We start from the raw sequence: 15,389 nt of genomic DNA on the forward strand, positions 1-15,389 counted from the left end.
GTATACATGTATACATATATATATATATATATACATAAAACCGTCTGATAAAAACCGCTTTAATAGAATTTGAAAAAGATATTGAAAATGCGCGAAAATTTTTTCCTGTAAATAAGCGTTGTGCCTGCGCACTTAGTCAAACAAAAAGAATTCTTATTAAATTTCTTGTACGATTTCTTTTTAACTTTACATAATTTGACAACTCGAATATACATTTCGAGTATATTTTATCTTCTTTTTCAACGTATATTGTAGAAAAAGAAAATGTTTCCAAAGCTTCAAGTTATATTAATATGCGGTAAATAGAGAGAATAAACATCTAACTTTTAAGTTTTTTATTTTGTTTTAAGAATCTTCTCATATATACGTATACATTTTTTCTATAGGGGAAAAAATATGTGATGTACTTAAAATTTTTTTATCCTTATATAAAAAATATTTCAAAAAAATTAAAATTTCATATTGTTATTACGTGAAATTATCAGTTGGTGATATAAACTTATATTTTTAAAGAATTTGTATTCAATAAGTTAAAAAAGTTATTATTTCAAAAGATAACACAATATATTTTATTTAAAATTTACATAAAATTGTTCCATTAAAAACATAGTACAAGTTAAAGTACAAAAGTAATAAAGAATAGAATATCATTTATAATGTTTTCTTTTATATATTTAGGTGTTTTCATTTGTAATTTCTGAATTTTGAGAAATTTTTAAAATTGTTTCAAAATTAACTAATTCTCTATGATCTTCTAGCATTTGTACATAAAATGGTTCATTTAACATATGACTTGAGGCAGCAATAAAATTTACGATTAATTTTTTCATCATATTAATTTTTTCTATTGTTTTATTTATTCTTTCTTTGTTACTAAAAAAAAATTGAATAGAATATAAAGAATTAAAATCTTACTGATATATTGTTGCACAGATATACTTACATTGCATGCTGAGGATTTGTTTCTTCTAATCTTTTGTTGCGTAATTCCTCCTGTTCCTTTAAAAAATCTTTATATTCAAATAATGCATTTCGACATTGAATTTTTAATTCCAATTGCTTTTTTAATGCATTTTCTATTTCTTTTTCTATAGACAAAATATTATCATTCAAAACAAAAAGTTTACACATACATGCATAAATTTTTCTGAAAAGATAATAAAACTATTAAATATTTTTTTTTTTTTTCTAAAATTTTAAGATTTAAATTATTTGATTTTTCATACTTTTGCATATCATGATCACCTTCTTCACCTCTTAAAATAGCTTGTATACCATACGAATGCAGACATAATTTAATTGCTGCATTATTTATAAGAGAATTTGCTGTTGCTTCATGTAAATTTGTTACTATATTTTCTGTATCTTCTTCCAACTCTTCATTTCTTTCTAAAATCATATTGAAAAATGTTTATATAATCATAATTTGTTTTGTATATAATACTTCTATAACATACTGTATTCATTCTGTGCTTTAAGTAATAATAATTTGGCATTTAAATGTTTCAATGACTCTCGAGTAGTTCTAATTTTTTCTTCAATTGGTTTAAAATCTTCTATAGAGACTGCTCCAATTGGAAAATTACAAATATTTTTACTCAAGCATGCAATAGCTTGCATTAAATCTTCATATTTAGACATTTTGTATATTTATAATGCTGTTATAATTATATTAGTTGATTACAAATTATAATAGTTGAAGAAATTCTTAGTTTAATTTTTATTCTTATCTTATGTGATTGGATTATTAAATTTCATAGTAAGTTTATAATAAGAAAAAAAAATTTTATTTTGTTAATATTTTTATCTTTGAAAAGATTTATACTTTTTCTTAAAAATTTATTTTCTTTCTTTTATATTTAATTATATTTTTTACGTAAATTATTGAAAGGAATTGCATAACCAAGGAAAGAAAAAGATATATTCAATATATTTTTTCTTCTATCTCAAGGAAATCAAAACTCTTTTTCATTTTCAATGTTATTGATTCGATTTGGAATAAGATAATGTTAAGAAAAATAACAATTGTAATTAAATTTCAATATAAAATTACAAATAAAAAATATAACATTTATATTTATTTCAATTATATTTATATAAATTATTATGAAACATATAATTGTAATTTGATTTTACATTAACAATTAAGACACTTAGTAACTTTGAGAAATAAAAGTAACGAAAATATAATGCCTATGATCACGCATTAAAAATAAATATAAACAATATAAAAAAGGAAGTAGCGAAAGAACAAAAATAAGGTAAAAATATAGGAATTAGCGCCATCTTCAGAATGTGGTAAATGAAATAAATGTTATATAGAAAGGATAGCAAATAGAAAGAGAAGGATAAAGATAGAATAAGAATTGACTATTAGTGCCATCTCTTGAATGCAAAAAACAGGTAAGATATAAAATGGACATGATTACATTCAATGTTTTTTCGTATCATAGAAATTTTATTATTGATGACTCATTTACATCAAGTAATATATTTTTTTTCAAAATAGATATATTTAGAATATGCTTTAATTGTCTTTTTATTAAAAAAATATATATTAATTAATTTATTATATTTAATTTATTTTATAAAATTAAATTATTTTAGAGATTCACATTTCTTTTTTAAATTTCTTTTCGATATATATTTATTTGTGTTATTTTCATTATATTTGTCTTTATCTTTTATCTATATTATGCTTGAAGCATGAAAACATTTCTTATAACCTCTTTCAAAAATTGGAAATCCGTTTTTACTTACTTACTTGGCATACATATTACATATTTCTAAGATTTTAAACTTGTTTATTGTTTTATTTTAATTTAATTTTATATATTTTAAATATTTATTTAAAAATTTTGATTTTATGTAACTTATTATTAGTCAATATATGAACATTATAAAGAATAATTGAATTGAATTTTTTGATTGATTGCAATTAGAACATGACATATTATACAGTATTTCAATTTTCGCATGGATTTGAAATAAAGAATCGCGCATCTCTAACCAATCAAAAAACTACTCGGTGGCTCGGAGGCTCGGTGATGAAACGAATCAATGCGCATCATAGTGCGCATCATAATATACATCATAACGCGCATGACATTAGTCTACAGTTGAAAATTGTGGTGATCGTGTTTCATGATTCAAATATATATAATTTTTATTGATAGAATATTATAATATAATTATTGAGCTTAATTATTGATTATCAAGCCTTGAATAATTAATATATATTTATTTAATCATTATTATATCAGAATTAAACGTTTTTGTGAATATTATTGTTTGATTGGAATTTTGAACACGGGATGGAAGAATGTAGTAAAAATTTTTGTATATATCGTGATAATTAGAAGATAATTCAATAATTCATGCAAATATGGTAAGATTTTATTTTTTAACGAAAACATAGTTATAAATCTCTTTTATTTATATAGTTAAATAAAAATAGTTAAATATAATTAATATTATAATAAATTCATATATATGTATATTACACACATATTCTCACATATATATATTTCTTATCTAATTACGTTATTTGTACGTTCAATTCGTGGGTTATTATTTCTGTGTTTATTTTATACTCGAAAGCCCAAAATAATTCTTATATATTATATCCTGTATAAGAATTAAACATTTTTTATATATATATCGAAATCGCGATGCGATGTATTATTCTCTTGTCAAAACTTTGTGACGGTTAGACATTTTGTTTTTTTGTGTGATCTGTCTGTTCCTTAATACTTTATTTAACAATTATTCTTTTTCTTTTATATTATTTCATTAATACGCATTTATTCAATTTATTTATTTATTGAATATTATTACAATCGATAATTCTTTGAGAAGTAATTTATTTTTTATATTCATATTTGATTATTAATTCATATATTCGTATATTAATATTAACTTGTATTATCGAACTTTTAAAATAGAATTTATATTTAATTATATTGTTAATATTGTTTTTTTTTCTTAATATTATTATACACCGAAAGAATTTATATAAAAATGAATAATTTTTTGCGTATTAAAGGAGAATGGATGAGATCCGATCGAGTGGTTAGAGTGGCTCTTCAATATTCGTAGCAATCTTCATGCGGTAAGATTTATTTTTATTTGATATATTATTTATGATTATAACATATATAATGATATATATGTATTGATTATTTGATTTACATCATTATATTATTATTGTTTGATAATATGTGATGCAATTAAAAATTATATAGCAAATATCATGAACTAATTGACTAATTATTTGTAAAAAATTTATTTTTCTATTCGTATTTAAAATGAAGATTTTAAAGTAAAGCTGTAAAGTGTAAAAATATATAAATTTTTAGCATAGAAATAGATTTTTATTTTATTTTGAAAAATTGTATTATTCGATTTAAAAATTTAATTAAGTCAAAGATTTAATCAAAATATAGTATAATATTAAAAAAGAAAGAAATAGTAAAAATTGAATCAATATTGAAAAATCTAAAAATTATAGAAAATTATTTGGCAAGTTAAATTAGATTTATAATTAAATAGGATATTTTTAAATTTAGGAATTGAATTTTTTTTTAAATTTATAAGATTAATAATAATAATAAAATTTATTTTACAAAAAAAATTGAAATATATAGAAATTCTATAATTTTATAATTTTTCTCAATTTTATTTATTTAAATCTGTCATTTTTTTTTTTAAGTTTTATTTTAATAAAAAATGTTTGAAGAAAAATCTTTAAAATTCCATAGATGGCATTGTTCTTCAATTCTTATTCTTATGTTTTAAAAAGAGTATTTTTCATGCTCAAGAGATGGCGTTGATTGTCCATTTTTATCATATTTTTATCCTTTTCTCAATATCTTCTATCCTTTTATATATATTTGCGATATTCTGAAGATGGCGCTGATTTCAATATTTTTACTCTATGTTCTTCTTCCACTATTTCCTCTCTTTGTCTACTAATTAGATGAAAAATTTTATAACTTTTTAATAAAGAGCACTTCATATTATTTTGAAGTTTCATAGTTTCTTCATTTTAGTATTTATATTAAAGATTGTATGTTATTATGAGTGCATCATTAAATTTATTTAATAAAAATAAGTTTTATTTTTTTATGTGAAATAGTTGAAAATTATATATTATATATCCAAATTTATATAATATTATATGTATATATATATATATATATTTTTTTTTAATTATACGAAACTCTTCAAGAAATAATCTGTCAAATTTAGATTCTCTTCCATTTCCATTTTTTCCAATATGCATCGATATACATGTACACTGATACCAAGAAAAAGAATTTATTACGCTGAAAATTGTAGAAGTTATAGACATCTTCATACATGCATATCTATTTTGTCAATAGATATTAAAGAGTAAGATGATTAAAAAATATTATTAAAATTAAAATATATTAACAATATTATTACCATGTAAATTAGTATACGTGTTTGATAATATAATATATGAAGAAAGTAGCTTTTTATTCAAAACATCGTTATAATAACAAGTATTATAATAATTTTATAATACTTGTATGATTATCTCGTAGAATCTTTTCAATTCTTTTGGAAGAATTTTTTAACGCCTTAACATGATTTTAAGCAATGTTGATGCTATAATTTCGAATAAATTTTCAAACATTTGAATGGAATAAATATTTGAAAAATTATTTTCATTATTTTACAAATCTTATTATCACGTTCGAAATCATCTTCGAAAAAGATTCGTAAGAACGAATATCTTCACGTGTATATATATTTTTTAAAAAGTGTGATAACATCGATAAAAATGTATTATCGTATTTTGAACGTATCGAACACTGCGCTATTATTAAATTATATCGTTATTTGACGAAATTCACGCTGAAGTGGTTATTGAGCGGTAAATATGAAAGATTACGTATATTTTAATGCGCCATTAATATATATGAAGCAAGAATAAACTTAACATTAAATTATGCATAACGTTGTTTTCAGCATGTAATTGAATATAAAAATATTCATAAATAGATTAGCGTAATATATTATGGATTAAGTGGAAAAGATTCCAAGACAGTTTCTCAATCTTTAACACAAGTCAAATCCAAGTTTTTCTCCATCATCAATTTTTCTTTTTATCTAACCTTAATAATGATTTATCGAATCCTCCATTCAATCGCTAAACTCTTGAAAAATTTCATCGATCCTTTCCAATTTTTATTCGTCGTCAGAATGTGAATCGCACCATCATTTATCCATTCTTCACTTTTATTTTGTAATTTAGAAGAATCATCACGGACAACGAACATCATCGAACGGATCAATTAATCATTACCATTCCTCGACATTAATTTACCGCAAAATGTTAGCTGATGAGCCTGTTACTTCCGAGATGTTGGTAGTCGCGTTCCTTCCTGATCGCTCGTAACAAATAATAGCGGAAACAAGGTGATCGTGGTACGGCGATTTGGCCACAAATGATCCCCCCCCCCCCCCCGGATATGTGCGTTCTTGTTGCGCGTACCAAATAATTTGCATGGCTGGCCGCTTCTCAAGTTCGCGTCAATGGATTTCGTTTCAAACAAAAAGCTGCTCGACGTATCAGTTTCCAATAAAAACTGCTCGCCAATCTATTCGTATAATAGCGGCTGTTGTTGTTTTGCGAATCAAACGATAGCTTTTGAAATCGTTCGCGAGATGTTCACCGTGTTTCTTTCTCTTCGTAAAAAAGGTGCTCTAAACCTATCTCGACGATCGGAGAGGAGAGAATCGATGAGAAGTTTTTTTCGTTTAATTCTTTGGCTGTTTCGTTTTTAAATGCCAGATTAAAAGTTAGAAAATTTATTTAGATATACAGATATTATCTATCTACTCTTTATACATTACACGTATATTTTTCTTGTTTTTCAGCCAGTAGATGCGAATGATATCGAATGACTTCTTTCTTCTTCTGGCTTAATTGCGAAGAGTTTGTGTGATAACATCAAAAGTCAAGTAAGTATTGTACGTAATTTAATTACGTAGCTCGAAAATAGATGTCAAAGGATTTGCGAAAGAGAGATTTATCTCGTATGCATGTATTTAATCGTATCGTTACACGCTGTATCAGTTATTAAATACCTTTTTATATACCAAACTGCTTTTTATCAAACATCATGTTCAGGAAGAAAATAGCTCAAAAGAAGTAGAAATTTTTGTAATAGTATACTTTTACATTTATCTATTGTTCTTTTATCGATCGACGCGATAATAGATTTCATTCCACGATGGATTCCAATTGACTTTATATACATGTTTTAATAAAGAAAAATACAAACGTATACGCAACGAATTGTAACCAATTGTTTGAAGTCATCGTGGAATTGTTTTTTATCGATTTCGTTATTCGCTTTATCGAACTTTGTTTTTTGTATCGTTATCAGTATCGCCGTTGCATACGATGCAATACGCGGTTTATAATCGCGAAATACGTTAAATCGCGTATAATGTTTCATTCGATACTTTGACTCAGGCAAGATGAAACACACGTTTTTTTTTTTCCGCCGCTGTGTTCACGCATGATAGAACTTGGGTAATTTTTCAAAAAAAAAAAAAAAAACGCGCATCGAGCACGCTCTTTGGGAATGGGAATTCGAAGAAACGGAAGATGAAGCTCGGTTTGATCGAAAGCGGGCCGATCAGCATCGCTATTTAATTTGTGCCTATGGCTGCGCCAATAGCACGTGGAACAACAGTTCATATCGCTCTTTGACGTTATACCGAGCTCGCTCGCTCTCGATTGTCGAGCTCACCTTTGCTTCTGACATTTGAAAAGCCGGCTGGAAATCTTGGAAAATAATTCGCGCCGTGAAATCTAATTCCCATCCGCGATTTAACGATCGCCATCGTCAGGCAAACGTGTATGTATCACGCGCAACGATTATCGATACTGTATTAATATCTCGCGATTATACCGTGCCGGAATTAATAAGAAATATTTATACAACGTTAAATGGAATGTATTTTAATTAAAGGGGAAAATCATTATCGCGTTTGCCGATAGATTGAACATTTTACGTAAAATTCTACGGCTTCTTTCTCTCTCTGTTAGAGAATTTAAACCCGATAATAATAATATCACTTATCCCTCCTCCCTCTCTCTCTCTCTCTCTCCGATTATCCGTAGCTTCCTTATTTTCCACCTCGTTTCATCGTATACCTATTTTCTAAATATCCGTAAAACCTGTTTTTTTCATAAGAATATATATATACTCTCCAACAGCGTCGAGCGTCGAAACTCTGTACGAAAGAAACAATAGAGCGGAATTTTTGTTTAGAATGGCGACGTAAACGGCGCGCACTATTTAATTTTCGTCCGTGACACGATGGTGGACGCGTTACAAGGTTACAACAAGCACCGGTCCCCGCGCTGTTCGACGGATGAACGGGTAACGACCAGGGCGATAGCATACGAAGACTACACGTAAGCACGGAACAGCGATGGTCGAGGCTGGATGGACGGAGGCTGGTGTTCGCTGAATAAGGATGCGACGAGAGAGGAGTTCGCAGGCCAGGATCACACGGTGCAGAAGGAAAGAGGAGAGGTGGTGGTGGTGGTGGTTCGCTGGTGCGCAGCCTGAGCTGCGGTTGGAAACTTCTCGTAACCCCCCACGGCACACGGATACTCGCGTGCAGCGAGTACTTAGGCCTGTGGCGGGCGAGTAATGGTGCGGCAGGATGGCTGAGTGTGTGTGTGACTCGAGCGAAGCCGAAGGTGGTCGAGGACAGCCGGCCGCGCACGAACCACGAATCACCGCGGGAACCTGTCGCGCGCCACGAAAGTCGAACAGTCTCTCACTGGCGCCCGGCGCGGCGAGTGCCTTGAGAGACAGGATTTCGTGCGAGGAACAGGCGCAGATCTGGTGTGTTGGACGGATAAGGGTTGAACATCGAAAGGAAGAGAGAGAGAGAGAAAGAGAGAAAGTCGATCCTTGCGTGGAGGGCCGGTGGAGTGGACGGTGGTAGAGTTTCCATCCGCGAGCACCTACCCCCTTCTTCGAGGCCCGATGACCGCGGCACGCGAGGAACAGAATCGACCGTGGATCAGGATGAGCCCCTGCCTGTTCGCCGATTCATCACGCCACGTGGCTCCGGCCCTTCTCTTTCTTTGGATCCTCGTCATCCTGCTGAACGGTGAGTGATCCACTCTTCATCACACTTTTTTTTAACGCGCGATCCTTTAACGATTGATTCGATACACCTTGATACTCTCGGGAACGAAAACGGGATTATTCCGATTCGGAAGAAGACGAGAAGAACGGACGAGAAAAACCGTCGGTTAAACTCGTGTTTCAGTTAGATAATAGGGGGTGGGAGTAGGGGCGGATAGATCTCGGTGAAAAGATAGAAGTAGCAAACGAGTGAGAACGATCGACCAACAAAGGATCTCGTTGTTGGTAGACGATCTTCGTCTCGATCCGCTGACCAGGCCAAATTCCCTCCGAATTAGCAGAATCGCTTGGGTGATTCTTCAGTTCCGATTCAATTCCGTAGGGATGCCCCCCCCCTTTCTTTCATCAAAATTTTATCACTTTTCATCGATCGATCGATTTTTCTTTTACGAATTCCACGAGAAAATTCCCATCGAACCTATCGCGCGTATTATTACGAGTTCGGTTCCCCTCGCCGGCAATCTCCTCTATGTTATCGAATCGTCGGGAGTTAAATACGAGGAGAAAGAAAGGAGAAAGTTTTTGCAAGACTCGCCACGGCAGGTAAACGAATTCGAGCTCGGACGGATAAAAGGACGGACAAAAAGCTAACGAACTCGGGAGTCCGTGACCCGCGTTCGAACGAATCTCGCCAACTTGATAGGAACAGGGACGAAGGGAGTCGAAGGTAGATTGGCAGCTGCCATTTTTACGACTCGTTGGAAACGCGTTGTTTGAACAACCGATACGATTACCGCAAACAACGAGAATGATCGATCGTGTCGAACACCTCTCTAGACTCGCTGGCTTTCCGCGTGCCAGTGCACGTATCGAGAGATTTCGTAGGTTATTTAATTTGCCGGCAAAAACGAATCGTGTTCTCCAAATGTTTACGCGATGTGTGGCTATCGTGGTTCGAACGATCGTGCCGGTGTGTTAAAAGGATAATTATTTTACATAATTATGAGCGAGCATGTTGATTTACACCGTAGCAAAAACGTAGCGAAAAATGTCGTCGATAAAGCGATTTTTTTTTCTTGATCCATTACCTCGAAACGCAAGATTCCTTCCATTTACGTGATTTATCACCGTGCTCTTTTAAAAATTCAACCAAAGGATCGAATCGTTGCCGGATTTATTACTCGATTCGCGCGAACTTATTGCGCCCTGCAGGAAGGACAGGCTGTCCGCTTCGTTACGGAAGTTTAATAGCCGATGGCTAATGAAATCCTGCTACTGGTCGGCCACGAGTTACTCTCGATAGACCTTGTTTTCCTCTACCTCCATTTCTCGTTTTCAACCCCGTGTATATTTTGACGAGATCATCTATGAGGATTGATCAGAAATCGTGTTCGCGTGTATCGATTTGTGGTAATTGCCGATCCAATAGATTACAAGCGTAGATTGTAATAGATTAAACGTACTTCGTTAAACCACGTTAGAGCAGAAACGTGTATAAAATCGTATTACTGTCTTCCAATTAAACGAGGCTTTAGTCTCGTTGGCCCCGTCTCGCGTCGATTACCTCTCAGGTGGTGTCCAAAACTGCAAGTTAATTATCATAATAGCCGGCCGTAGATAGACCGTGAATAGAGACAGGAACATCGGCGATCTCCTGCCAATGAAATCCATTTCCCTTCTGCCAGAGGCGATAGGATCGCCAGAGGACGTTTGATCGATGGCATTTGTGCGCCGTCCGTCCAACCGGTGTCGAAATCGACCGGTTCAAGCAGAGATGAGATTCTAAACTGTAGCATCGCTACCGATTTAATACGTAAAACGATAACAATGGACGTGTAGTCGCTCTGTAAAACGTATTACTACTACTACTACTATTACTACTATTACTAGTAGTGTTCACGTCGAGAAAATTCAAGACGAATTTCGCTCATTTCCGAGATGGTGTGTAAAAGCAGCCTAAACTTGGAAATCACGCGAGACACGTACGCGTATTACGCGAGTGCATCGTTGAAATTAGTCTGTCCGGCAGAGGGTCGAGCCTCGAGTGTGAAGTTAACTTCCGGATCTAACTTTTGAATAGCGAGAACAGGGTCACGACTTCGCCTCGAGAGAATCGAACCGAATAAGCCGAAGCGAGGGAGGAAGTTCGGGCGGAGGATAAATTCGATCGAGCAATACCGAGAAAGAGAGTCGATTCGAACCTTTCGAACCGAAACGAGAGCCGGCCCGCTCTCTAATTTATCTTGTTATTTGCATTACGAATCGAGGTCAACGAAACATTTGCGGAAACAGATATCGAATCTTTCCCCCCCTTTTTTTTCCGTCGATTTGTTTACACTCCGTTTGAAATAATTCGGATGTCGGATTTTGTCGTTTAACCGAGTTTGTTTAGAAATTCGAGAACGCGTTCTTAATTAAACGAAAGTTTTTGTGGATATTTTGTGGGAGGGTAACATCGCGAAGTTTTCGCGAGTAGTAAAGGAAATCGTGAAAATTTCTTGAAACTCGATATTTCCAAATTTTCTTCTCTCCAACGTTCGTTTCCAACGTTAACTCGATCACGTTTACTTCACGTACGAAATTTAATTCGTCCGAATCGGTATATGAAAATGTTCGTTCCAATTTCCCCCGGTTCATCGTTCTCCACGAATTCCAGCAGTAGATTTCCATCATTCGGAATTTCATCGTCGCTTATTAAAATATCAATGGTATTATATCACTTTGCGTGATTCGGTGCAGTCGATACCCATTTTCCATGCTGAGTCGAAAGTTAATGCGATGAAAAATTTACGATATCCCCTTCGAAAGATTTCGCTTCGTTAAAATCAAAATTAGTACCGATTCGAGAGAAAAGATTGAATTGTACCGTCCCGTTATCGCAATCTTAACATCTCCACGAACGATTAAGAAAATAGTATCGCCGATCATCCCGAAATTTTCTTCGCTTCTCCGATCCCGACATCCCCAATTTACCGCCATCAAAGACGATTAGAGGGGGAGAAGTTAACTACGACGTTGCGGAAGGGCAATTCCAGAACGGATCGACTACTACTTGGCCGCCTAATTTCGTTAATGGAGAATGCACGAATCGTCGTGTCGCTGGTGTAGAGAAATAATTGTCTTTTAAGGAGAATTATCTATCTGAAACGCGTTACGAATCGAAAAGTTGTCTCGTCCATCGAGTCGAGGAGGAGGAACGTTATTTCGAAAAAAATATCGTGCGCGAAGAAGAAGGAAGAAAGAGAGTGGACACTTAGCATTTATATTCTTCTTTGAGCGGCCGCTGAAATGGAGCAACCGCTCTATTTCCCCCTTCCCCCTCCCCCTCCCCACGATTCCTTTGAGAAGCTCTCCTTATCGCACTCGGCTCGGAACGATCTCGAGACGCCTTTTCCGATTTCAATTCAAGTGCGTTCGAACACCGAACCTCGCTTTCATCGTTATTGGATTAAAGGATTAACTCTTGGATGTACGAGGAATTATAAAGTCGGCTGCCTTTGAAAGTCGATAGCTCGGTGTATCTCCCGCGACGCGGTGGATAAATTCTCGCTTCCTTTAATCCATCCACCGAGGATGCAACGCTGCTTTCTTACTCTCTTTTTCACCCCTCTTAACGAATTTAAACGTCTAGGCATTCTCGTCTATTACTTCCTTCGTTCCTCCGTTTAAAATCGAATCTCTATGCGTCTCCTTCTTTCTTAAAAAAAGAACGAAACAAAACAACAAAAGAGAAAAAAACGAAGAGAAAAGTGGAAAAGAAAAGGGAGAAGGAAGGGCGTAAATGGATATAGCTTGTCCTGCGAAATACATTTTCAGGGATTAGGATCATTTGCGGGGACGCGTTATCGCCCCAGCGACGGAGCTAATTGATGGAACGCCGCGGTGGAACAACGAGGATCGTTGATTTCACGGAAGTCGTTCGCACGACCCGTCACTCGTGAACTTTAATTTCCTGCCTAACGCGAGCTGAATACATTAGATAATTCGAACGGGGGCGACCGCCGCCATTTTCCATTCAACGCGATTCCGAAATCCGGCGAGTATTTGCACGGCGCGATATCTTAACGAACGGGCGTAGGTGGTATCACGGTGGAAAAAACGGCAACTATATATCGACTAACGAAGAACAAATAAAAAAAAAAAAAAGTTGCTCGCCTCCGTACACGGCCGAATATTTAACTATGTGCAGCGCAAAACGTAGAAACGTTGTTTTTATAAGTTATCGCTATATATATGTGATTTCACTGGGCTCGACAAATATTTGGACAATGTACAATGTACGGTGGAAATGGATGATCGTTATTCGAACCATCGGGCAAACAATATCGGAATGACGCAATTATAACCAATACCAATTTCATTGTCTGTTCCTACGTACCGCCACGTTCACTTTTCTCCCCGTTTTTCCCTCGTCCCCCGAGCGAGGCAATTAGTTTAATTTTAATTAAAACGATGAAACGATGGAGGGATGGAAGGATGCAACGGAGGATGCAAGATCGCTCGTGGCTATCCTATGCGTCCGTTTAACGCGACATCACGGTGCTTTCTTTTTCGCGATCGAGCCGTCCAATCGCTCGTGTTTTATCAACGCCTCCGCCGTTTAACTCGTTCGATCAAATTTATTCGACGTTGCGCGACCGATCTTCTGCTCTCGAGGATGGAAGGAAACGATACGGAGTGGGGGGCGTATTACCACCGGCTTTTTGTCCCTTTTCGACGAAAGTTGGTCGCAACGGACGCCAGCGTGCAAATTAAGCAGCCATCTAATCAAATCTCGCGGTTAAACGATGCTTTTTCGAAGGGAGAGATCCGCTGACGCGACGAGTCTCGCCGATAATTGCGGTATATCTTTACGATTCGATTACGAACTTTCTTTTCTCTATCGTTGCTTTTCCTTCGTTCTTTTGTTCTTCAAGCTCCAACATTTTGATTTTTGAAAAATTTGGAAAAAAAATTCGAGCGATCGTAAGAAATACCGTTTGGAAAAGTCGTGACGATTTTTTTTAGACGAGTTTGGAAACGAATGAAAATGGAATGGCGTGTTTTTCCCCTTTCTCTCTCTCTCTCTCTCTTGGAAAAAGATCTGGATTTCCGATAAATTGAAATTTTTTAGTTCAGAAATATTTTGATAATATTTCGAAACTTTTCGAAAGGGAGATAAAATTCATTTTCGATGCATTTTCGATGCATTTCTTTCATCGAGAGGGGAGAGTAAATTGATACGAAGGGTAAATTCTTCATCGATTTGAAAAAAAATCGATACGAACTTTCTCGATGGTGATTGATAACGCGAAACATATAACATTACAAATTTGTCGTGACATCGCCCCATATCGGATACAAAGATGAAATATTTACAGATAGAAATAAAAATACCATCGATCAATCGCGAGAAACGAATAACCTTCCACCGAGAAGGTTGCGGCAAGCTGTATTTACGTGGCAAGTACGTGGATCGGATATTCATCGGCCACGCAGTGGATAAGATCGGCTCGAGTCGGACGTCCGTCGGGCTAACAGAGGCCTCGACTACTTTGCTCCGGGGAGTTAAGTGTCGAGTATTATGCGTATTAACGTTAAAGCGGGCATTAAGGAGGGGACGTTGAACTCGGTCGTTAACGAAATGAATAACCGTATATATATAGAGCGTGTATCGAGCGAACGAATCCGCATTTAATCACACGCGTCTCTCACTCAATTTGATCGAGTCAGTGACACCAAGCTTTCCAGCTTTTTCTCGCCTTTGATTACTTCGCTTCATTCTTAACTTTCATTCTTAACTCGCAAGGGATGCGAATACGTTCGAGAATAAAAAAAAAAAAAAAAAATCTCAACATCTCCCCACTTTAGAGGAAAATATTCGTTAACGCTCGGTTCGGTTAATATACGGAATATTTTTTTTAATTACGAAAAAACGAAATTAAAAAAGAAAAAGGAACGCGATACACGATCGATAATCGATCGAAGCCTCGATGTATATATATCGTTCGATTAGAAATTAAATCGTGGCCAGAAGGTATATATATATACATGGAATCGGCGTAATCGATGATACATCGAGTTGGCCGACATCGGGTATCGGAAAGTCCATCGCTCTTAAATTTTTGTATCGCGCGTGGCGCGCCACCGGCCGCCAAGCCTCGTCTCGAAATTTGAATATTCATTATCGGGTCCGTGGATTCCGCGCGGGTGGAAAATGGAAAAGTGCGATGGAAGGCGGATACGGGAAGAGGAATAAAA

At 34.5% G+C, this 15,389-nt stretch overlaps 2 protein-coding genes and 1 long non-coding RNA gene across 4 annotated transcripts in view; 2 read left to right on the top strand and 1 right to left on the bottom strand.

The window, feature by feature from the left end:
* Positions 1–542: 542 nt before the first annotated feature.
* On the bottom strand, positions 543–2,354 carry LOC100864323 (uncharacterized). Its single transcript, XM_012491168.3, has 4 exons — positions 1,458–2,354; positions 1,227–1,389; positions 944–1,147; positions 543–873 (listed from the first exon to the last, which is right to left on the bottom strand). The coding sequence occupies exons 1-4, from the start codon at positions 1,639–1,641 to the stop codon at positions 675–677; spliced, it is 750 nt and encodes a 249-aa protein (XP_012346622.2). The 5' UTR covers positions 1,642–2,354; the 3' UTR covers positions 543–674.
* Positions 2,355–3,394: 1,040 nt separating this feature from the next.
* On the top strand, positions 3,395–8,437 carry LOC147657851 (uncharacterized). Its single transcript, XR_015291719.1, has 3 exons — positions 3,395–4,111; positions 6,910–6,993; positions 8,316–8,437. It is a non-coding gene; the product is annotated as an uncharacterized LOC147657851 (long non-coding RNA).
* Positions 8,438–8,590: 153 nt separating this feature from the next.
* Positions 8,591–15,389, top strand: part of LOC100868024 (cell adhesion molecule Dscam2) — a 111,635-nt gene continuing 104,836 nt past the window's right edge. Inside the window, exon 1 of one of the 2 annotated variants that reach the window (XM_086906440.1) lies at positions 8,591–9,171. In XM_086906440.1, the coding sequence (XP_086762566.1) occupies positions 9,045–9,171 (127 nt within the window). In that variant the 5' untranslated portion in view covers positions 8,591–9,044. The remainder of the gene's footprint in view (positions 9,172–15,389) is intronic. The other variant, XM_086906441.1, reaches the window with a different exon arrangement.

This window comes from Apis florea, unplaced genomic scaffold (assembly GCF_048593485.1).
Source record: "Apis florea isolate Af1SG1 unplaced genomic scaffold, ASM4859348v1 contig_2495_pilon, whole genome shotgun sequence".
NCBI classification, from domain to species: Eukaryota; Metazoa; Arthropoda; class Insecta; order Hymenoptera; family Apidae; genus Apis; species Apis florea.